The sequence below is a fragment of the Chiroxiphia lanceolata genome, chromosome 20, assembly GCF_009829145.1.
Source record: "Chiroxiphia lanceolata isolate bChiLan1 chromosome 20, bChiLan1.pri, whole genome shotgun sequence".
In the NCBI taxonomy this organism is placed as follows: Eukaryota; Metazoa; Chordata; class Aves; order Passeriformes; family Pipridae; genus Chiroxiphia; species Chiroxiphia lanceolata.
The window spans coordinates 4,983,814-5,009,095 of record NC_045656.1 but is presented as its reverse complement, the minus strand read 5'-3'; the positions used below and the strand labels follow the sequence as shown (position 1 = coordinate 5,009,095).

General features: G+C 43.0%; 1 protein-coding gene across 7 annotated transcripts in view; it reads right to left on the bottom strand.

The window, feature by feature from the left end:
* The window catches only part of CUX1 (cut like homeobox 1), a 271,733-nt gene that overhangs the window by 41,240 nt on the left and 205,211 nt on the right, over positions 1-25,282 (bottom strand). For 3 of the 7 annotated variants that reach the window (XM_032707449.1, XM_032707451.1, XM_032707452.1), the window contains 5 exons: positions 24,300-25,126; positions 22,710-22,875; positions 21,981-22,037; positions 4,827-5,129; positions 453-641 (listed from right to left, as the gene is read on the bottom strand). The exons of 1 other annotated variant lie outside the window; for it this stretch is intronic. In XM_032707449.1, the coding sequence (XP_032563340.1) occupies positions 453-641; positions 4,827-5,129; positions 21,981-22,037; positions 22,710-22,875; positions 24,300-25,126 (1,542 nt within the window). The remainder of the gene's footprint in view (positions 1-452; positions 642-4,826; positions 5,130-21,980; positions 22,038-22,709; positions 22,876-24,299; positions 25,127-25,282) is intronic. 3 more of the 7 variants (XM_032707450.1, XM_032707455.1, XM_032707453.1) reach the window with 2 other exon arrangements.

Below are 25,282 nucleotides of genomic sequence, written 5' to 3'. Positions count from 1 at the left end.
AGCTCTCTCAGGAATCAATGCACAGTTCTTCCAGCCCAACATCTGTGACCAGCTGCAGCACTATTAACTAATAACCCAAAGACAGCCCCAAACTTGCATTTCTCATTTGGTAAGGCAAGTTATCAGTGCTACCCCAGGGCCTCAGTAATTAATCTACAGGAGAATATAGCAATGATTTCCCAGCAGCTGGTGAATATTCAGGGTTTGGGGTTGGTTTTTTTGTTCGGCTTTGTTATTGTTGTTTTTTATTTTTTTAAATTTCTTTTCTTTTGAGATGTATCTGCTTGAGCAAGCATCAAATAAAGCTCTGGAAAAGCTGCCACGAAGTCCTTTTGCACAACCTTCGTAATACTGGATCAATGCTGCCTCTATACTATTTATGGAGAGCTCTAAAAGACGCGCTGATCTTCGAGAGAACGGAAAACATGAGTCAGCACCGTGCCCCGAGTTACCTTTTTTCTCCATTCGCTTCATATCCATCAGCTTCTCCACGTTGTTGGGATCGTTCAGCCACAGCTGCATGCGGACAAAGGGTTCCCGTCCCTTCAGACTCAGCTTGTGCCAGGGCTTCGGGCGAGCCAGAAGGTCTGAGACAGAGCCTTGTGTCAGGCCTAGGATTGTCTCCCCGAACAAACGCTGACCTAATACGAAATTGAGAAGCGCGTGAGTTCACTCAGCCGAGGGGCTCGCGGGAAAGAACACGTTCTACGAGACCGCTCGGCAATTAGTCTTACTTCAGAACGGCTTGAAAAACCCCGAAAGAAACATTTAGGAGAATAAAAGCTCTGCCCCCCGCTAAAAGGGTAAATATTGAGCTTTAATTTAATCCTTGGGATCTGCCTGAGACGCACGTTTGGGGACCGGGACCTTACAGTGAAACAGCGTGCAAAAAATAAAAATTGAGGAGCTGAAAAGTGAACTGAACTTCCAGCTAAGCAGGCAACTAGTGAGAGCAGTGAGGCTCCTTAGCTCTTTATGCAGGAGGGCAGTGCCACAGCTTCATTCCAACAGGGCAGTCCAAACATTTCCAGCAATTAATGAACCAAGACCAGTGCAACCCCCCCACCTTCAGCAATGTCCTCAGAGACACGTGTATGTATTTTCTGTGCTGTACTATCTGTGGGGTTCTAACTGTGTCTCACCAACCAGAGATAATCACAATTTACAATATTACAGGGTTTTTTTTTTACAGCCTCTACAGTACTTCTGGTTCAGGATACTTAGTTTTAGTTCTCTTTCAAAATGCTGTCATCTTATCAGGGTGACATCTGCAAATGCCTTTCAGTGCACAGCATCTGTGTGTGCACTGGTGACACTGACTTTACATGGTTAAGGTCTATCTTATCAAGGACCGGGGAAAATCCCTGTGCAGCTCAAACTCAACCACAGAGCTGGTTTTCTAAACCCCTTCACTTCAGTGTTCTCCCTGTGCTGAACTGCCTTGATCCCAACAGCTTGTGTTACAAGAGAGAGCCTGGGGTCATCCGAGTCACCAAAGGTGACTTAAGACAGAAGCCCTGCCATTATGGAATTTCAAGGTAACCCAAAGATCTTTCCATAACCCCCAAGTTTGGGCCTTGGGGTCTCGTGTCTGATCTGCAGCTTTTGAGTGCCCTCACTGACACACAACAGAACACTTTCCCTTCACTTCCCAGCACTCTGAGCCAGTGCCAACCAACAGATCCCCAAGGGACAACAGGGATCAGTGGGGGTTAACAACCCTACAGCTCTGCAGGACATGCCCACACCATCAGCTCTTGCCTTCATAGCCTCACCTGATCCTGACACAAACAGGTCATGGAAAATACCTGCTCTATAGACCTATTCCCTGTGTTTAACTCCAGAATATCCTCCTCCTTCTCGTTAAAAACATCCCAAGACTGTTTTTGGTGATTTTTGTTTGTCTGCATGGGGAGAGGAGGGAATGTGGGACCAGTTAGAAGATGCACAGTGTCCACTCAGAAGAGTGGGGCAGGTGGGTCTGCAAAGCTTTTGGAGGAAGCAGCTGAGATGAGAGGCAGAGAGGGGAAAGGAAGACAGGGCTTAACATGACACTCTGCTAATAAGCTCTAAAACTAACACTGAAAATGGTTCTTACAGACCGAACAGAAACCTACATGCAGAATTCACTTAAGTTCCTAAGTAATAAGTGATTTTCCATTACCCTCAGTATCAGGAAAATCAGACAAAAGAGGTAATTCAAGGCCAATTTTATCTCGTGTATTGCTGGGGTAACCTGCTCCCTGTTTGTGTTTAAAAACATCAGTTAAGGCCTCATCCATTTCCCTGTAAACCTGCCAGCTACCAGCAAGATAAGACAGCTACTTTAAAAATCTGTTATTGTGTGGCCACACGAACAGGAATATGGGCACAAATTTGCAAAAGGGTTGGGAATGAGCAGCCCAGATCGGGTACTAACAGTGCTGCTGAAGGAAATGAACCTCAAACTACACCCTAAAAATTAAAAATGCAGAGGTGGAAGGAGGTAACATCATGTTCTCTAGGTGTTAAGAACAAAGCTAAAGATGTTTGTGTCATTTATCTTATTCCAGGATATGGCAGGACGGGATAAAACACCTGAAAGCCTCCCAAGCTAATGGGGAAGGTGTTAGAAATCATCCTCAGCAGGCAGCAGGTGTATCACGCTCCATCTTCATCAGAGCACTATTAATAGTGGGAATATTTTTAAGCACAGGTTTCCTAAAACTTCTCCTCATCCTTCATGCCTGTTCCACTGATGGACAAAACTTTCTGTGTTGGTTCCATGGACAGTCCTGGCCCTTTCTACAAAATACACCCCCCTGTAATCCTACAACAGTTCAGAGGATCTGCTTCCCTCTCTAAGTTACATGTTGCCCAACAGGGAATCACTGAAGATACTCTGACATTTGGGGCAACATCTCAGTGTTAACAGTGCCAGCACTGTTTGCTGAAATCACAGAATCATCATCCAGTGATAAGGGACCTTAAAGACCATCTCGCTCCCCCCCTGCCATGGGCAGGGAACCCTCCACTAGCCCAGGTTGCTCCAAGCCCCATCCAAGCTGGCCTTGGACACTTCCAGGGATGGGGCAGCCACAGCTTCTCTGGGCAACCTGTGCCAGGGTCTCACCACCCTCACAGGGAAGAATTTCTTCCTATTATCCCATCTAAACCTCTCTTTCCATTTAAAGCCATTCCCCCAACTGGTGAGTGTTGAACAAGGCCCCGTGGCCTAAGACAGAGAAACCTGTGCACCAGTCAATCTGGTGCACTAGCACACTGAGGGCACAAAAGGAGACATTGAAACTGGTTCCACACCTAATGCAGAGTTTGGGGCACATTTCCTGGCTCTTCTGCTGCTTTTTAGGCTTGTCAGCCACACTGTAGGAAAACAAAAATCATGGGAAATAAAAAAGACTAAGTAAAAATGGCATCAAAGCAAATGTAAACAAAAATACTTTTTCAAACCTCTCTGGAACACCAGAGCAGGTACAGCACTCAACAGCATTTTGCCCAAAAACCAGGGGCTTGGACCTGCAAACCCTGACCATGACTTAAGGCTTTATCTCTACATTATCTCCACTGAACAAGCAATCACCATGTGCCCATGCCAGTGTGCATGGACAAGGAATTCTGCTGGGCTCAGTGGAACACAATCTCATGCAGGGTATGTCCATGATCAAGGCCATTTTCTGTTTGTTTTTGTTTTTTTTCCCCCCAAATTATGTTAAATGAGAACTTGAAATCTCCCCCCTCCTGGTACTTTTCCCCTTAGAAAAATAATCTGAGATAATAACATTTATTCTGTGTCTAGATGAAAAAAAGGTTTCCTTACATATTAAAACAGAGGAGTTTTTGCTTTTACAGTCATAATGTTCAGATGACATGGACAAAATTCTTCTCACCTAAGTATCATTGTCAGTCTAAATGTAAACTTATCTTTTTGGTCCCATTTGTGGTGAAGAGAATTCTGGTACTTCTGGAGAGTCCCAGATATTTTGAACACCTAACAGCGGGTGAGATGAATCCCTTGCTAAGCCCCAGAAGCAGGAGCAGGTAACACTGGGACAGCCTTGCTGCCCTCCTGCCACAGACTCAAAGGACCCCTAAAGGTTTCCCAAAGCGGAAGCAAGTGTTAAAGACACATGAAGAACCAGTGCTTTAGAGGCACAGTGGCAGCATTAATTAATGTGGACTTCCTGTACTCAGATCAGGTTATTCCCTTTGACTATTCCACACACACAGTCATGTCAACACGACAATGAATTCAACACCCCAAAACTCATCTGTAGGCAAAAGCAGACTCAGCTTTGCACATCTCTAAGCAAAGTAACTGAATGGCCCTGTGCAGTGATCTACAGGCTCATCTAAACCTCAGCTGAGTCTGGATTTACCCTCCCAGCTCTATGGGTAACACTGTGCTTTTGCCTGTGATGCATCTCCCTCTCCAACCATGCTGGGCTCCTCTACTTCACCTATGCCCAAAATGCTGGGCCTTGAATCTGTAAGCATGGGGAAAACAGCCTTTTTTTGAAAGGGAGCTCTCACTGGTTTTGGGGTTCTGTTTCTCCTGACAGCCTGCTGCACTGTATTTCGGGAGGTGGGAGCAGTACCTGGCTGGTGAGCCAGGAGCAGAGCTTAGGAAGAGCCAGGGTGTGATGACATTTTAAGCAGAGTGTGACAACCTGAAAGGATTTTTCTACCAGCTTAAAAAACCCCAAATATCTTCTTAACAAATTAAAGCTTAGGCCAGAGTATTCTCGTAAACATCTACTGAACCACAGCTCAAAACCAGCAGCACTTACACGTTATTTCGGTCAAGAAACGAGAATAAAGCGATTTACCGAGATTGTTGTCCGTTAGCACTTCCTTGACCCTCTTTGTGATGCCATAGGTGTCCAGCTCGGGGGACATGGCCACCAGCTCCTGGATGCTCAGTGCCGAGTGGCCCGACAGCGGCAAAGGGGTCGTGGATTGGGATTCGGAAGCAGGCGGCTCGCTGGATTCTTGGGATTTGCCATCCTTACTTGTCTCTATAGCGGGGCAGGGCTGCTGTACCAGTTCAGTCAGGCTTTTCACTGACTCACTGGAACTCATGGGAGATTCAGGAGCAGGACTGCAACTGGCAGAAGTCTTTGGAGTACTTTCTGTAATTGAAAAAAAAAAAAAAAAAAGAGAAAAAAGGCCCCGCTTTAGCATAATTGTAATGTTTTGATTGCAGGATATTTAACTTTCCTTCTCATTTATATTCTACCTACTTAAAGAAATGCCTAAGTATGCAAAATTCTACTTGCTATGACTTGGGTACTAAAAAGCCTCTTCTTAAAAACAGAATTATTTTCTAATTTTATCTTGAGTCATCTCTGATTTCTTATAAAGACAAGATGCACAAATACAAATAAAAATCAGGAAAAAGTGGAGTGCAATAGTCTGTAAGTTTGCAAGCAATTTCCTTGGTCAGGAAATCTCACAGTTTTGCTTGCCACACCACTTTTATATAAAGATGCTTTTAAAGCTGCCATTATAGACTGGTTTAAGCTTCCTTTTGTGACTTGCAGGAAACTCACTGAGCCACTGTTTTGTGGTGCCAGTGAGGGATTTTCTACAACTGATACAACGCTATATCTTGAGAGTGTTATTGATTTCATTTTGTGGCTTATCACACGTATCACATTTTTGCAATTCTCTTTGTCCAGAAATAACAAGATTAAAACACAGTTTGTAATTATGCTGTATTAATTAACACGTTTGAGAATCCAACATAAAGATAGTGAGCGGATCAGGAGACATCCAAATCTGTTATTGTGACACTTGGTTTAAAAGAAAGCTTTCCCAATCTGTTAATTTGCCAACAACAATAGGTTCTGTACAGAATGTTTTCCCCCAATAAATTTATCTCTAACAGAACGTACTGACTGAGCTTATCCAGAGAATCCAGACATCTAAGGGTACAGTCTGAACATTTTTAAAAGCAACAACACGTAGACAACGAGGTTTACAAGAACAATTCCCCTCAAAAGATAAAGAGCACGTGATTTCTCCATCCAGTTCTTTCCCATTTTTGTGGAGCTGCTGCCTCCTCCTTGCTGTCTCCCATCTCCTGACCTGACACTGTTAATCTCACGGATCTCAGCTCCATCCATCAGTGGGTTTGTCTCCAGCTCTCTGCAGGAAGTTTACAGAGCTCTCAGTTGCACAAGGATGAGGCCACACTCCTCCAAAACTGTGTTTACTGGGCCCTGCAGCGCTGCTATGAGAGGGTTCTCTCCCCTCATCCCTTCCCATCAACTGCCATGGCAATGGCTGAGAGCAAAATTCACTATTTTTGCTTGGTTTGTTTGTTTGTTATCCAGAATATTTATCAATATTGATCAATGTCAAATAATTACAGAACACACAGCATGGAAACACATCCCAAACACCAAGGGGAAACACTACAGAAGTAGAAGTCAGACTCAAATGAGGCAAGGTGCACAGAATAACTCTTGTTCAGGGTACTGGAAGCTTCCACATGCTGCATTCAAGAGGTTCCCTGACACTCACATAAAGTTGCTCTCTCAAACCAAAAAATCTGACTTTTTCCTTAGTGCTTTATGAGAGATGCAAAAGAGGCAGACATAAAGGAAGGCGAGGTGCATATAAATCTTTAAGGTAATCAGCATCCTGCAAATCCTATTTCTTTTCTCTGCTCACCCTGGGTCATCACACAACCGAATAAACCCCCGCAAACGTTATTTTTGTATCGGGAGCAGCAAAGGAATTGTACAGTAAATTTGCCCTGATTCACCCATGCGAGGGACCAATTTGGCAGATCATCCATCTTGTTCACTGTACACTGTCAGGGATGGCATGAATTCCCTACATGATAAACAGATTTCTTCTCAGGTCTGTGTCCTTTAACCCACAGCAAGGTCAAAATTATGGCTGCCAAGCTAATAAAGCGCACGGCACTCGTTCAACTTCCCTCTAATTTTGTCCCTTGTGCCAGCTTATACAAATCTTCCTGAATAACTAGAGCAGCTGCAAATTTCCTATACAATTCCTCATCCGTGCACTGCACACGGAGAGCAGGGGAAAAAAAAAAAAGCCAAAATAAAAAAAACCAAACCCCAAACAAAACCAACAAAACCAACCACACAGGACTAAACAAAAGCATTTCCTAACGCTTCCCTCTCCCTCTCCTTTCCCTGCCCACCCTAATTACGAGCACAACAAAGGTAATCTGTGTTATCATCTATCACTGAGATGCTCTCTGTTGCTCACATATTAAGCTTATTTATTTTTTATATCACATATCAAGAGCTTACTTGAATTTCATCTTTAAGACCAATCTGCTGCTTATTTGCTCAAAAAGGTGGGATTAGCTGAATTTAATTTTGGAAGGCAGTACAGATGACAAACTGCTTTTTTTCCCCACCAAAAGGCAAGTGTACAATGATTTCTGGCAAAGCATTATGCACTTATACCACAAATAACTCAAAATATGTTCCCCGTTCATTTTTAGCATTTCCCCCTTCTGGAAAAACATTTTCAAGATCACGTAAATATTTGAAGAAAAGATATATTATTTGGGAAAGTAAATTCAATAATCAAATAATGCAAACATTTCCTGTTAATCTACTTAAAAAATTAAATAGACATTTAGAGTACAAGTGACTGCTGACAGAACAAAGGGGAAAATTGACTGTATTCACTATTCCAGATTTAACTGTCAATCCACTGCCATTTCACATGTTTTATGAAATAATTTGTCTGTATTCATTTCCCTCAAGTTCCTCACAAGACAAAGACACAAATTCAGGACATCTGAAAAATATACATTAAGATTTCCAAAGTAGCAATTGAACATTTCCAATGAAAATAATACATTGAAAGCTTATTTCTTTAAAACTTGCTCTGCTTTTTTAACCCCAGACTGCTCTGAAGAACAGCACTAACTTCAGAGCAATCCAGTTTCTTATGAGTAACTGATATTCACTGAATGTTCTCACATTTGTGCTTAGTGAGGAAGAGATCATTTTGTCAATATAAAACTGCATTACAGGCTGTATAACCTGCAAACCCCATGGCCACCATTTATTGATGAAATTTCTTTAATAAATTCCAGGCAAACTTTGCTATACCAAAGGGGTGTTGCAGTTTGCTTTCCAACAGCCTGTATCCAATTTAAAATGTGAAGGAAAAGTCCACAAGCTTAAAAAATAAGGTGCTGGAAGTAAAGAGCTGGAGAGATCAGGAGTATCCCCAGTGATGAGGTCATTGCAGAACCTGGGAATTTTTTAGGTCTCAGGCAGCCAAAGAAATCAGTTGTGCCCTGAGCTTTACAGAGGATGGGAGAAACAGGGTGTCCCCAAACTATGGGAAGATGGTGACCATGTGATGAAGACACAGCTTAACATGACAGTTTTAAATGACCAGAAAACACATGTAACTTTTGCACAATTACAGGTTGTTGTTGACAAACGCCATTAAAGATTAAAATACACCATAAATGTATTTAAATTATCCAAATCTTCTAAAAATGCAAGTATAACAGAGTTATGAAAGGGCAAAGTTTCTACCAGGCCCTTTTTACATTATTAATTCAAAATACAGTCTGGGGAATAGAGAAGTTAGGCACTTCCAACTGCTTTTAAAAAGCACATTCAAATATGCAGCATAGAAAATAATAATCAAATGCAAATCAAGTACTAGAAGAGATGTTTTCAGAAATGGGCCAGCAATCTGAAATATTTGGCAAGTGCAACCGACCTCCATTCCCAGCTAAAACATGAAGAGAACCAAACACCAACACTGGTTATTTCACAGGCAAGTATGTCTTCAAAAAAGACAAATACACCTGATGCCAGTGAGCCATTCCTGGGAACACATCACTCCTGGTATAACACATGGGCCTTATTCTTAAGTCAGGAAATTCTTCTTTTTTGTTTTTTCCTACTACAGTACTAGAGAGATACAAAATCTGAAGCGAAGATGTATAAATTGATGGAAACAAAGTCAACATTACACAAACACCTTCTGATTTTCTTTTTAAACATTATTTCCCCAATATAATATTGCTGCTTGAATTACCCTCTTACTGCAACAACACCCCAAATCATCATCACAGCCTGCCCATTCCCCTCTCCGCCCCTTAGTATCTGTTAAGAAACTAAACTAATTTTGCAAACAGTTTAGCAAATAGGACTGGGGTCTGTCTGAGTATCTTAAAACACTGGTTGAGAACCATAACAAAGTGACCTTGCCTTGATTATATGAACACAAAAAAATCTTTTGTGGCCTTGCATTCCCTTGCACAACGGACGAAACCAAACACTGCTTTGGTCCCATCCATCCCCTACACCTTCCCCAGAGCTTCTGTCATGACAGTGTTTTGGAAAACGGGAGAAAGTCTGAAAACAGAGTTCTGGTCTCAATTAATTGGTTGTGGTGGTTTTCCTGAATTTCACATTAGATTTTCTTATTCTTCTCCAACTACAAGATTTCCCACCCTCATGCTGGGGCCAGCCCTGGGTCCTCAATTGCTTGACTGTCCCACTGGTGGCCTGCAGATTACCTGAAAACACTTCTCCCAACACAGTATCAGCCTGACACATCCCTCTACAGGGTCTGATCATGTTCTGCCACCATAATATGACAAAATCCCTACAGTGTGTAAGGAATCACAGGTTGTACAGGGCTCCCCTCCCGCAGTGCTCCTGAGCATCACCCCACTCTGTGCAGGAACTCAGCAGAGACATTCAGTTTATCCTGCAAAACTGCAGGGCACTGGTCAGGAAGGACCATTTCTGTGATGTACAGGAACTCTTCTGACCACAGGAAGGCATCCAACACACCCCTCGGTACCGGCACAGCTCAGATCCACAGCACAGCTCAGCTGGAGGCTCCTCAGAGGCTCAGGACATCTCGGATGCAAAGACTTGCAGGTGACTCCTGCTCCAACCTCCCCAGAAAATCACAGACATCTACAAGACCTGACACCAGTCCCGGGTGTATCCCCCTCAACACAGGTATCCGGATGAGGGGGTGGAGTTGAGACGCGGATCCGGTTTCACCAGTCCCAGAGGCATCACATCCGCCAGCACAGACGGATTCCTCCAGTGGAATTCCTTGTATGCATCTTGAGAGCTGCAGGTTTGCTACTTTTGCTCAGACCCTGCCTCACCTCTGACAGCAAACTGACTTCGCGACCACTTGTAAATCAAAAATTCAAAGATTTGAACAAGATAATCTGAATTTTTGAGCATAAACCACAAGCCCAACGCTCCAGGCCTCTCCTCCTGGCACACCTGCCCATCCATAAAGACACCCCGTACATCTGGAACTGCAGGGAGAATAATCTGCCCAACCTTTGCTGCTATCACAGGCTTAGCTAATAAACTGCAAGAGGACTCAAGGGGAATGAGGTACAGAACATGGTGAAGTTGGGGAAGACCATGCAAAACACAGAAGGTATTCAGGGGCCTCTAAAAGGATTATGAAAAATATTATATTCTAAAGACAGCAGGCAGACAACAGCTGCCTTAAGTTTCAGAGCGAAGTGGATTGAAAAAGCAGATCCACTATAATTTTCAGAGACAAATCTCAGTAGTTTATCTGATCCACTATTTAAATTTCAATACACAGTCCTCTATCTGCAGTAATAATAACCTAAATTCCATTTAGTGTTCATTTGAGCAGTCAGGATAAAGTCATTTCTTATTATCTCCCCACTGTGTAAAAAACAGCTTGAAGGTAGGAAGTCAGCAAGCATTTTCACCAAAAAGTAATTATTGTAAGTGACATTTTTACTGCTGGCATGCCATAAGGCGAACTGCGCATTTGGAAGGACAAGTTGCTAAAACAAAATGACAGGGTACTCTGTGACATTCCGACAAGAACCCAAACACGACTGCACTGGCGCTTGCTTTGATGCACCACTTCTCCCAGTGTCCAAAGCTCAGGCTCTCCGGGTTTATGCCAAACCAGGCAAATTCAAAGTTCCTTCTGGAGGAACGGGGGGAACGGCCACGTCCTGGGCCTGGTGGAGCAGGAGGCACTGGAGCATCCCGGGCTCTGCTCGCTCCCTTTTTGGCACGTTAATAGGGGAGATGAAGGCAGACAGACATGGACAGGAGATTTCTCTGCAACCTCTTAAAAGAGCATTTGCTACTTCAGGGCTGCATTTACCTCCTCGTGCCGATAAGTTAATGGACAACAACAGACCTGGCAGGCTGCCTGAGATCAAAGTGTCTCACACTGGGACTGGATTAGTTTCTGTTTTCCCCAATGATGAGGCTGCCCATTCTATCCAATTTACAGACCAAAACCCGGGGTATGCTGTCCTGAGAATCAGGGCCTGATCCCACACAGCTGATCAGCATCCTCAGGACAACTGTGGTGTTCAATTTCCTGGGGTCTGAAAACTTCAGGGAGAGATTTTTTTCCCTCCTATCTAATTTTACCTTTAGCCATGGCTGCCTTTGCAGGGTAGAATCACAGAATAGTTTGGGTTGGGATGGACCTTAAAGCTCATCTCATTCCAACCCCCTGCTATGGGCAGGGACACCTTCCACTAGCCCAGGTTGCTCCAAGCCCCGTCCAACCTGGCCTTGGACACTTCCAGGGATGAAAAGAATTTAGCATTCTAAACTTAATCTTCCAAAGCACCATAATAACAACTCTCCTCCTTGCAGTGAGTGCAGCACAAGTCTGAACTACGTAATAAAGCTGAGCAGCATTTGTGGGAGAGCACTACAACTCATCCCTCTTCTGACTAATTAACGAAAATACCCGTGAAAGCACTTTCTCCCAGGTAGTGCTTTTGGTGGATTTACTCTAAGTGAGTGAACCTTGCCTAGTCACAATTTGCAAATTAATGTGGCTTATAAAAATATGATCCTCCCCACAGTTATAAACTCCCCCACTTCTATGTAGGGAGTACACAAACCTCCCTGCAGTTTGCATATATAATGATGGGAAATACGTAGGTAAAGGCACTCAGAGCTGCAAGCCCTTGTTAGAGTTACAATTATAGATTCCCACTCTGACCATGGAGAATTTGTTTGTTTGTTTGATAAATATTATAACTTTGGGGAAAATATTATTTTGGGTCTTGGCTCAGAGGGAGATTTTATGTGGATGAGGGGAGGGATCAAAGGAGAACTCCTTTAGGAAAAGGTGCAGATGTATGTGTGTCTGCACTGAAAGGGGAGGAACCAGCTTTGGTTAACTCTGGAATTACTGGGCTAGTATAAAAATAAAGGTTCCCACTCTGCATATTAGTATATGTTAAGTGTCAGGAGCACATAAAACTGAATAATCAGAGTAGATGTTAAGAAATACCTGAAAAAACCTGCTGCTGAGTCTTGCTGAAGGATTGCACAGCATTGTTGCAATTTTATGTTGCACTTTCTACAACTGTATTAGCTTTGGCCCTGTATGAAAAAAATGTGTTTTCAGCTGCTCTGGAAAGCAGAAGGAGCTGGAGAAATCAGATGAAGTTCAGAAAAAAGTAAGTAAGATGGGAGCTGGCGACAGGTTCATGAGGAGAGATTTACAGTTTAAAAGTTCTTTGGGAAGTTGGGCAACCAATTCTCTTCAATGAACCCACAACCACAAACCCCTCAGAGTCTTAGAAATCCCACTATTGTGGCCAAAGCTATGTTAAAACCTATGTTAAGGCTACACAAACTGAAACTATCAAACATCTACTGAGTTAGGAGGACTGGGGAGAACTGATTGCTCCTCAGGGCAGCCTGAGCATCCAGGATGTCTGGAATCTCATGCAGGAAAATACAACTGGAATTAATCAACTAAAGTGGAATGTTGTGCTGAGACCTATCGAACTCTGAGACAGACACATCAAGCCCTGATACAACCACACCACCTGAGAAAACCCTTCAAATAAGAAGAATTAAGAGACATTTTTGCAATGGCCTGCAAGGAAGATGAGGCCTCTATAAAGCCATGATCCTGAGCACTATTATACAATAGGGGGGGGGGGAAACCTTGAGATTTTTTTAGCTACATGTAGACACACAAACATCAGAGCAATGCTCAGGTCAGGCCGACAGCCCCAAATCATTCCAGGATTCTAAGATTCTTGAGACAAAAGTGGGTTCTAGGCATTGAAGAGGCTGAATGGTAATTTTTTTGGCTTTACAGATCACCTTTAAACAATTAAAAACCCCTTTCTAAAAATAAACCATATTTTAAATTAGGTGATTAATGGCAGAATCATGGTTGCTTTAAAAGACATTGCCCTACTCTGCCAATCTTCATTTAATATTCAGAGTTTTCGTGTTTCTGTAACTTAGCCTGAAATCAATATTTAGAAATAACTGCTGGAAAATATTTTCAATAACCTTATTATTAAACCAGCTTGTGTGCAGAAGCTTTATTAAGGATTTTCTGAATGCTAAAACAAATATGTCATGGAAGCAATCAATCAAGTTGCCACAACCCCACAGTGTTATATTTTTAGTATAACCAAGATAAACGTGTGCACAACAGCTTTTGGAAAACAGAGTTAGAGCCCCTAAGAAGAGGTTCTGCTGCAGTTTGGGGTGTCTTTGTTGACTTGCTGACCTTCTGATTTAATGTGTTAAACTAACTTCAATGTGGCACCAATTTTATGACTGTTTGTTATCCTCCTCTGCCCCGACCCGGAGTGTGAAGGTATTTCTACCTCCTCCTTTGAGATTTTAACCTCTTGTCTGCTCTGGAGCAGAGTGTGAAGCAGAATGCATATGTGCTCTGTGCACTGTATTTAAATATATCTCCCCCACTAAACAATGTGGACATTCATTTGCCACGGGCAATATCCATATGGGATGGATCCAAGGCTAATGACCGCCTTCCCTCCTTCCCAGCAGAGAATCCCATCTACCATCCCCAGCACAGTGGGTTGTTCCTCATCTTAGAGGAAAGCAGCTGAGGAAAAGAGTGACCCTGAGCAGTGCTGCACTAAAGGAACTCCTTTTCGGAGGAGCACGGGGGTAAAGTACTGAAACAAAATGACATTTACATTGTACGCAACAATATTATAAAAGCTATTAAGGTACATTATTTTACACATCCTCATAATCTCTCCATACTGCTTTACTTAATTTGTGATAAAATTGTTGAGAAAGGGTACTTAATGTAGGACAGTCAGTAAAAGTAATTTATCATCTTCCCGCTTCGGTGCTCACGTTATCAGCGAACTCATTTTCTGCATTCATCATGCAATCAGCCTATTATTTGCATATTAATCAGGCAGTGGACCATGAAAGAGCCGCATCCCAGCCAAATGCTGCACTATCTCAGGAGGAACACTCAGTAATTATCATACATCAGTGTTATGATGTGGTAATTGATTATAACATCTTTCTGTTGCCCCTGGGGAGTCCCACTGCTAACCCAGCTTCAGGCATTCTGTGCAGATTTTTCTCTGAAAATTAGAGAAACCATTGCTGTCCTTTTATTAATGTTTTTTACCTTTACAATAGACAGCTCTCTGAGCATTTCCAAGGTACTTTTGCCTTTTTTTTTTTTTTTTAAATGAAACCTTCATTAGGGAAAACACCTGTCTCGGATCAGAAAAAGTGAAAAAAATCCAAACCATCCAAACTAACCCCCCCCCCCCCAAAAAAAACCCCAGTTGGGCTCGTTCGTGTTCCTCCTCTCTCTTTCAAGGTCTGGTGGCTTTTTAGGTGCTGGTGTTGCTTACATAATGCCCTTCCCCATCAAACACAACAAAATGTTGCAACTTCAATAGACAGTAATTGCAAAGTTCGCATAAAGGCAGTTAAGTTGCTTTATTTAGGTGCCAAATGAGAGGCTAATTTTGGTCCTCTCGTAAAGGACAAATGAAACATCTGCCAGTTCAAACTTGCACTATTTTTAGGACCCAAGTTCCAGAGGGGTAAAAGAGAGAAACCAACACAAACCCCAGCCCTGGTGAATCTCACACCTCCTTCGTGTGTGAACCAGGCAGAGGAGCCGGAGGGGCAGCCCCCTTCTGGGAAGGGGGGATGGCTCTGGAGATGAGTCCAGAAGGGACCATCTCATGCCAGAGAATAGAGAAGGATGTTTTCACAAGGGCATGGAGGGACAGGACAATGGGGGAATGGCTTCAAGCTGAAAGAGGGCAGGGTTAGATTGGATATTGGGAAGAAATTCTTCCCTGTGAGAGTGGTGAGGCCCTGGCACAGGTTGCCCAGAGAAGCTGTGGCTGCCCCATCTCTGGAAGTGTTCAAGGCTGGGTTGGATGGTGCTTGGAGCAACCTGGTCTAGGGGAAGGAGTCGCTTCCCCTGTCAGAGGTTGGAATGAGATGAGCTTTAAGGCCCCTTCCGACCCAAACCACTCTGTGATTCTATGGTAAGTTGCTATCGGCAACATCTTTGACAAGTATAAATACTGGACATGTACTATCAGGCCTATTTTACATTTCTTCTTATTACATTCTCTCCTGTCATTGGCTTTTTAATCACACATCTTCCTATTTTCCACTTTTATTTAAATTTGATCTCAAACCCACTTTGTTTTCAATGCAAGTTGTGTTTCTCATCAGATTTCAAATAATCACTGGATTCTTTCATTTGTTTCCCTGGATGGCTGCTGGCAAATTAAAAAGCCTCCAACACCCATCAAATTAGGTGAGACAAATCCATCAGTTTTTCTCGCACCCTAATGCAAAGGACAGCCTAGAAGGTAACTTAGAAGATATTAATTTTCTGGTAATATTCTGCTTTTTCTTCTTGGGAATGATTTGCTATCAAGCAATATATAACCCTATAATCAGAACAGGCTGTTTATTTCCCTGTTTCAGGGCTGCTCGGTGGAGAGGATTTTCATCCCCATTATAAGATGGAAATAACAACCCGCAAGTTCGGTGCTCACACACCTTTTTTTCCCAGTATTTTGGGAGGAAAATAGCCCATTATCTGTTCTTTGAATTGAAAGCAAGGTAATTTTCATCCAGCAGAGGCTCATTTGGTAATTTGCTGAGCAGCAGTTGGGCTGTCGCCCAGGGATGGCCATGATGGCCATTTCCATCCCGCCAGTGGCCACAGGGTTGGACCTGCAGCCCCCTCCTTTCCCCACAAGCAACCAGAAGACCAACATGAGCTTCTGCCAGCTGCCAGAGTCTTCTATTGCCAACAGAAAAAAATATCTGCTCCCTTCAGAAAAGAGCCTTTCTGACCCCTTCTGCAGCTGCCAGCCCACGGGGGACAGATCCCGGCCATCGCCCCGGCTCCTGACCCTCCCTGGAGCTGCCCGGCGCTCCTGCACCGCAGCACAACAGCAACAGCCTCGCTCGTGTCTCTGTGCTGCTCCAGTTATTTTGGTATTTGGCTTTCTAACGTTATCAGCTCATCCTTTTCCACCCAGCTCCTCTGCTGGCAGCAGGGAGGGGAGGTGATGTGGGCCCCCTCCCCAAAGGAGGCTGCTCGTCTCCAAAGGCGCATGCAGAGGGAAAGGAAAATGCTGGTAGTTAATGAAATGAAGTGATAAGTAATGAAATGAACAACAGTGGAGCTTACAGAGCTCCACTACTCAATGGTCATGGTTGCTTTCACTAACTGCATCCACTTCTTAGTAACTATTATGGCACTGGTACTCTATGAACTACGTGAGAAGACTTCCAGAAATAAGGAAAGTTTCTTTTACCACACAACTTAGAAAATATATTAATTCATTAATTCTAACCTTATAAAATGAAGACTTTGAGGGTGAGGCATCATGTGCTCAATGCTGCTGCAGAGCTGCACACGAGCCCCTTACTGTGGGGGATCTTCTGCACACCAAGGGGGACTGAGCATAAAGGACCCATATTCCCAAATTACCCACCAAAATAAAACACAGCTTCAACTCAAGAGATTCTCCAAAACGCCTGCTAGAAACCCATAACTGCACTTCAGAGTGAAATAAACTTGTCTTCAGGATCCAGCACAAGTCTCCTCGCTGTAACATTAAGAGTGTGTTGGTGTTTTGTCACTGTAATTCAGCCACGAGGAATATCTGCCTAGGAAACAGTGTTCACTCTCTGATTAGGTATTTTGCTTTAGCACTTTTATAACAGCAAAGCTGTGACCACAGGGAGGATGGAGTCATATTCTACAAGTTTAATGACTGGGTGCTTTAATGGACAGAGAAGAATGCAACTAAGACAGGGAGTTCTCCACAAATACTGACCATTTGCAAAGCATCAGTGAAGGAAAAGGACCAGGGCCATGCAAGGCAGCCTGGGGAGGAGAGACCTCAGCAGGAGGAAGGAATAACCAGCACTCAGAGCCAGTGTTATGTTCACAGTGAACTTGAAACACTGGCTTCATGCTGCATTCTCAGGTCCCAGGAAGGTGCCTTAACAATGATTCTCCCAGCTTTATTGATACCAGAAGGGATGCCAGGGAGGTTCTCATGGTCCAAATGTCAGGGAAATGGCACAGAACATGATCACACACGTTAAAGACAGACTACAACAGCTGCCCTTATGAGGAGCCAACTGATATCCTATGGTTTGAAATAAGACAGCCAAGGCCAACTGTTTCCGAGCCGCAATCCCAAACCACACAGGAGGAATGTGGAAACTTCACCAGGACACACCAGTGTGCTCCAGGGACAGCGTGGAGGTAACTGCTTGGCTGATGTAGTTGTTCAGCTCTGAACTTTAAAAATGCATCTGCACCTCGCACAGAAGGCCACGACCTTCTGAACCCACAGACTCAAAACTTCGTCACCAAACACAAACCATCTATGCAAGGAATTCCTGCAGTCCAACCACTCAGCTGCTGGAGCCATGGGATGTCCCTCCTCTTCCATTTCACAGACTACATTAACCACAGACATTTCACGTCACACATTTTTATTAACCTGGAATGCCAGCAAACGACCGCAACAACATCTCTCTCGTCTTTTTGATTCGACAACAAAAACCAGCTCCAATTTGGGAAGATCTGTCAGATCCTTGGGGGATCACATGGCACTAAGAATTCAGCTCTCCACGTGCTAATCCCAGCTGTGCTCTCAAGCACCACTGGACAGCTCTGCCTGCCCAGAAGAAACCAGTACAATGAAAGAAATGACTGTGAACCACGAGGAAATAGGGGTAGAAGCTTCTCCACTGCCACCACGTGGCTGGTGAGCTCTTCCCATAACTGCACCAGGATGATATTCCTGAATATGGACTGCCAGCCCCAAACACACTCCCTCCCTACTTTGTTTCTCCCAGAGTAGCCACGTATTCCTCCTGGGATCAGGAGAACGGGAAGATCCTCACAGCACACAGTGAACCACCTGCCCACTCAGCAGCTTCTGTGCTGAAAAATGTTCCAGGAATATGTATAACATGAATAAAAATACAGTGGATACTCAGGTTTGCCATCATTCCCCACTCTATCTGTTAACATCATAAGCACAGCAAGCCATACTCAATTTTTTTCAGCTTTGCTTTCCCAAGGGATGATAAGAAGTAATCTCCCTGTTGTTACAAATGTTGTATTTCGAAAAGAAAGCTTTTATGCATATTTTAGTTGATCTAAATACAGTAGATCTTGGGTTTTTAAATCACCAGATAATATGCAATTATCTCGAGCTAGATTCTGATTTTGAAACAAGCTCTAATTAGCTCCCCATTTTATGCTGTTATAATCCTTTCTTCAACTCCCATGAGCGTTACTATTGCTAAGCAGCATGAGGTTAGGAATGATGGATGATACCCAGAAAGGAAGACAAACAAAAGGGAAATTCAAAATCCCCTGAGATCACCCGCAGCTGTATCGGCAAATGAAGATTTCCACATTAGGTCATAAGACGACCCTTACAGAAACACATACCAAAAAGGCACGTCTTTTTTCCCCACTGAGTATTTGCAAGTCTTTAATGTAGTATTATAGAGAGTGTATGTCCTTCACAGAGGATAAAGACAAAAGTGAATAAAATTTCAGCTTTCCTGGGAGCGGCTACGAAACCAACAGCACCAAAAAGGAAACTCTGTCTTAAATCTCGTATAGACACGCAGAACAAGGCCCCAAAATAAAACAAACTAATAAAAGCTATACACAGTACAAGTATTTAGAGAAATATCCAAGCCTTCTCCTGGCACATGGCGACTGTCCAAACCCACCCCAGCTCCCATCATCAGTAATGCAACTAAATAAGGGCCAAATTCATCATGAAAAAATGCTGATGCAGTTGGGTGACACTAATTCAACTTTTTTTTTCCATGTGATTTGGTCTGTGCTTTTGACACATAAATCATTAAAAAGGCAGATTTACCCAAGGGCATTAGAGCATTTAGGTGGAAAGAAATACACAGAAAAAAAAATGTTAGAAAAGGCACAGCAATACTATTTTTGACCACCTAGGGTACAAACACCATTTTTGTGTAAAACATGTTCCCTGAAACTTGCACAAAATCACCAAAGCATTGAAGGAAGGTCACAGGCAGAAAATACAGGTGTACACCTGGTTGTCATTTTGGTATAGACTGTTTTTCATAGAATTCATAAATATAGCTTCCAAAGAAGAAAACCAAGCCTGGCTTCTCTTTGCTCTCTCCCTCTCTCTCTATATATATAATTACATAAAATACATATATTTTATCCATTCATTCCCACATATGAGAGACTGATGGGTCCATCTGTCCACATGTGAAAATGGAAAATTACTGGACAAAAGACAAGATTTTCATGGATTAGGTGTAAATCAAAACCTTATGATCTAGAAGTGTAACTAACTGGGTCAGAAATCCAGAAAATCTTGCTAGTTTGATACAATAGTGCCAAACAGTAATGAAAATACTCCCAGCTAATAAAAGTTTCGTTACTATGCATGTTGACACTCTGTACACTGAAGACCTTCTTGGCAAAGCACTCAGGAGCCACTGAGTGTGTGAGTTTAATTTCACTTCTTTCCCTTCATGCATTCAACAAGTTCCAAGCCAATTATATTACATGGAAAAGGCTCCAGACCTCTTCTCGTTTCAAAATTGTTCTGATTAATTTCTGTTTTAAAATTACAAGTATGCAACCTTTTCTGCCTTGATTTTCCTGGGAAATGTCTCAGAAGACCAGAAAATTGGAGCTGTCTCTCTCTCTCTTTTTTTTTTTTTTCCCTCTTGCCCTGGAGTGGTGGATCTTTCACAAATGCATAATTATTATTACCTTTTCCAAACTGTTTGCTGCGCTTTTAATTACAGAACAGCTGCTAATAAAAGGAAATTACCAAACTGCCCGTCCTCATTCAAATAACTTGGTTTTGCTCTTTTGTTCTGCCTGGTGTCACAACCTGCCTTATTCCTTTACACAGAGAAAGGCACCAAGAAAAGAACATTTTGTACAACAATTCTATTTTTAATCCTTGGAGAGGAGGTAGAAAAGGGCACGAGCCCGTGTTCTCATTTGTGAGGAGGCTTTAAGGAACGGGGGGAGGACGATCATCAATAATATGATTTTATTAGCTGATAGGAACGTGTCTCCTCACAAAATATTAGCTCAAGGGCAGGAACTGACAAACAAGACTGGGAGTGTGGGAGGGAACAAAATATCCCGGCAGCAAAACTGAACTTCCTGAAGGAAATCACTTTCAGCTCCCAGCAAACCTCCCGGGAATCCACAAGGTGGTCGGATTTTAATACTATGGGCTTGTCTTTCAATCTTTTATAATTAGAGTTAGTCATAAATATGATGATTAGCAATAACAATGCAGCATCTCCCAGCTCCTCTGATTTCAAATTCCTCTTAAAATGGCTACAATTAATTACTCATATTTTCCACGCTGTCTGAGGCGTTTCTAACTGTGACACTTCACTCTTGCACGGTATTGATGCTACAAAAAAAAAAGTAGTCAATGGCATGTTTTTAACAAACCATCACAGGAAATTTCCATGTTCCCTAAATGCCTGGCAATAAGCAACAATAGCCCTATGATTGCAAATCTTTTTCTCCCATTTTGGTTTTGTTTTCAGGGCTTGTTTTTACTTGGGGCATTTTTTTTTTCTTTTTTTTTTTTTTTTGGTTTTGGTTTTATCTGTTTATTTTGAACTGTTCTTCTTAAGAAAAACGTGGACTGAATATCATCACGGATTTTCTTCCAGTAAAATCTTTTAGAATGCAAAATAGTTTCCCAGTAGAGAGAAAAAGCAGTTTGGTTGGGATATTAAGAGTAAAGCCAGCAAGCTGCAGAGAAAAAGAGTGTTTCAGAATAGCAGAAAGGTGGAATAGGAGCACAAATCATCCCTCTCTGTATCCTGAAATGCAGCAATTCTCCAACACAGGGCACTGGCTGTAAGTACAGAGCAGGGTACGAGTATTTTTCTAGAGTACAAAACAGCCTGAGTGGTTTGTGTCAAGTGAAGCATATAATTGGTAAAAGTCTGTGTGGGTAGAGTTTGGTATCCAACAGCAGGAACACAGCTGTTCTGGTCTGTTCCAGCCTCCCTCCCATCCTGTGGCCATCTTCTAAAACCTTCAGCCACTCACTTCTCTGACACTCAGCTTTGCTGCATCTGCTTTTTTTTTTTTTTTTGTAAATGGAAAGGGAAAGGAGAAAAAAAAAAAAAAGGTCAGCTTGGAATATTTAACGAAGCTTGAAAAAGACACAACGTGGTGTGTTCCCCACCTTGGAATTAACAAAGCAGATTTTGTGCAAAGGAAAGTGGAAAAAAACCTACCAGTGAGTGAGGCAGCTGCAGTATGTGGATCACATTACAAACCAAGGGCTTGTTTTACAGCCATTGTCACATGTCACATTGATAAGTTGAACTATGGCAAAAAAAACCCCCTACTGAGCCAATGATCTCCAAGATCACACAGAGTCTCTTTACCTAATATATGCAGCTAAATATGTGTACTCCCTACCTCTGCCATAGCAACAAGGAGAGAAGGAGGAATCAACGGCATTAATAAAAAAATTGAAGGGACTCCTGTATGATACAACACAATGTGAGAAACCTCTTGGCATCAAAGCAAACGAAACGTAACAAAAGCACAGAGAATTATTTCAGAGCAAATCATTGAAACCAGCTGATTACCTGAGCTTGCACATCCCTGCTGTAGGGAATCCTGTAATGATGTCACAGAGTGAAGGACTAGATAAGAGAGGAGAGGAAAATCAGGGAACAATAAAAGGAGATGCCAAACCACAAACTAAACAGTAAGCAGGCTCAACAAATAGCAAACTGATCTTGGCAAGGGCTCTCTGCTCAGTTAAGGCAGTGGCATATAAAGGTACAACTGAGGCGACTCCAGCCTGGCTTTTCTGTGCCAATGGGAATTAGGGTAAGAGACAGCCACAATAAAAGTGTAATTGCAACACAGCATTCCCCCTTTAGAGCTTAGTTCTTCTAGCTCACCTCCTGAGACAGCAACTGATATTCTCCCTGGGACAATCCAAATCCCCTATGCAGCCCTAGGAAACAGCACGCAACGTTTTCCAGCTCTTTGGCCAAAATTTTTGGAATTGCGTCTCATATTCGTGCCTAGATAATATCACCCTAATCAGGAACTTGATAACTGCTGCTTATCAATTACGCATAAACGAGCGCTTCGTTCATAAACATTCCCAGCACGTTCCCTTAGGGACTGGCTGGGCTGCCAGGGTGGATGCTGCCACTTCCATAAGGCCTGGACCAGCACCGTTGCAAGGCTGGCTTACTGTAAATTTAAAAAAAAAATATAAAGAAAAAAGAAAAAAAAAAAAAAGAAAAAAAAAAAAGATTTCCTCCTCCTCAACTCAAACAACATAGTGGAATTTTAATTACCTTGTCCTTGTTGCTGCCCTTGTGCGGGCAGGACACACTGTCCCAGCTCACCATTCAACCAGAGCTGCATACGAATAAATGGTTCTCGGCCTTTTTGGGTCAATTTACTCCATGGCTTTGGCCTGGAGAGCATGTCACTGACACTTCCTTGGGACAGCCCCAATACCTGAAGTGAAGCAACCAAGAACGGCACGTTAACACACTGGAAGTGGAAAGGGGGGTGATTTAAGTCATTTTGGGTTCCTTTTACTGCATCGCTCAAATTGGGTTCGTGTGGACAATCAGAATAACTGCAAAAATGACATCTGTAGATACTCAGATGGAAATGCCTTTTTTTTTTTTTTTCTGCCGTGTTTCCTTCTGGAAGGTGGGTTTTTTTTCCTGCAGGATCAGGACAGCAGCAGGCTGGTGCGGGATTTGCATGCTTTTCATATTTCGTGTCAGATAGTTTCATCAGCTTTAACAGGAAAAACACCGAGTCCAGGCACACACAGGCAGATGAAACAGGCAATGATTGGCATGTATTTTGTTCTCAAACAAAAATAATTGGGACTTTTGAGACTAGGCCTATATTTGGTTGATTTTTGGGGTATGAATTATAACGATGTGTGTTTTCACCTGTAGCAGCGGCTGCTCCATGTAAGTAAATATTTAAGAATACAGCCGACTGCAGTGGAGGGGGGATTGCAGACAGGCAGAATGCAATTACTTGCCTGGAATTCAGCACAGGTAGAGGAGTTAAAAATCATACTTAATGAAAACTGCCACGGGATCTTTAATGACCCCGAGAGGTCAGGCTTTTCATTTTACATTTTAGTGCGAAGGTAATAGTGCGATGCCAGCTCCTATAAATACTATTACATTGATTCAATTCTTTATAGGAAGCAGAAACAGCAAATGTCCAATACTTCTTACAGCCTGGGAGGGGTTTTCTGGTGGTCAGGGACCCTCAAAATCCCACGTGCTCAAGGCTTAGGGCCCACAGCGTGAGAACTTCAGGGAGCCTTATCAGGCATCGTGTATCTGTAATCAAACATTGCTCAAAAGGGCCTTAGAGCACACTGAGATACCAAGCACCAGGTATAAGAAATGTGAATTCCTGACTTCAGGCTAAGAAAAGGTAGGGGATTTTCCATGTGTTTGTTTAAATACCCCTGTGCACATTTCCAAATAATAAAAAAAAAAAAAAGGGAAAAATGCTCTTGTGTCTATAATCTTCACTCATAACAAATTTAAGACTCTCCAGTCATGACAATGGTATTGCTCAAGTATTCCATGAATTCATTACATTAAGCATGAAGTACTGAGCCTCAATAATGTTTGCTTCAGCTTTCAAGGTTTCTAAACTCGGGGCCCCGTTTCTAATTCCAGGTGGCTGAAGCCAACCTCCGTACAAAAACCTCTGCAATTCCCAAACACAGGGAAACTAATGCTTTCCTTTGGGAGCTCATTTTAAATACGTAACACAACGAAGCAAAAACATTTTTCCGTCAGACACACGTGGCACGTCCCCCTCCGTTAAACGGGGCTCGGCACACACGTCAGGAGCAGAAGGCACATTGACAACACAAGAGAGAACCACTTGTTTACCTTTTCCCCAAAGATCCTTTGGCAGATGCCATTCTTTGCTAGCTTTTCCTTGACCTGCCGCGTTAGCTCTATCGTATCCACCTCCTGGTACATATAAATCTCATACTGCTCGGGTGTCAGTGGAGGAACCGAAGGTTTGGATGGCTTGGACAAGGACACGATAGGGGATGAAGGGAGGGGGCTATTTTGTGGTGTCTCACTGCGACTCGCCCCAGTCATGCTCAATTCAGAACTCTGGGAGTACGGAGATTCCGCGTTTGGCCACTCTTTCCAATACTCGGAAGAAGACGGTCCTTGGAGCTGGCTACGATCTGGCCTAGTCTGATTGCTGACCTTTTCTTTTCCACCACTGGCTTCCTCAACTTTTATATCTTCGGGAAGAGCTGCATTTCTTCTCTCATGCTGCACAGTATTCCACCAATGGTCCTTCCAAACACCACCACGTCCCAACTCATTTTTAACATGCCTCAACATACCCTGGGCGGAATCACTTATTCCATGAAGCTCTAAAACAGGTGCCTCCTGAGGCTCCTTTTTGAGCCCAGAGAGGTTCTGCAATGCAGAGATACTGGAATCAGTGACAGATGAATGTTTCTTCAGGGATATGGCCAAAGGAGAATAGCTGGAAACCGAAGACATTGCAGGTGTAGACACTAGTTTGGGGGACAGGATAGAAATGTCAGCTTGAGATAAAGGTGGTGTTTTTAAGGCAGGTTCAAGGGCAGCCTGCTGTGCCTCCATTTCCCGTCGGGCTTGTTGCAGAATGGATCGAATAGCATCATCAGAATTGCCACTGCTAGAGGCAGAAGGCGGCTGAGCCGGCTCAGCTATGAAAAACAACCAAAAGACTAAATGCAACACAGGAATATGCTTTATATTCAACACGTGCTACTGTAAACAGTTCCCTGACAGACAAAAAAAAAAGAAAGGGTTGAAATACATTTCTGGATGGGAGGGAGGAGTTTTCACTAAGCAAAGATTTG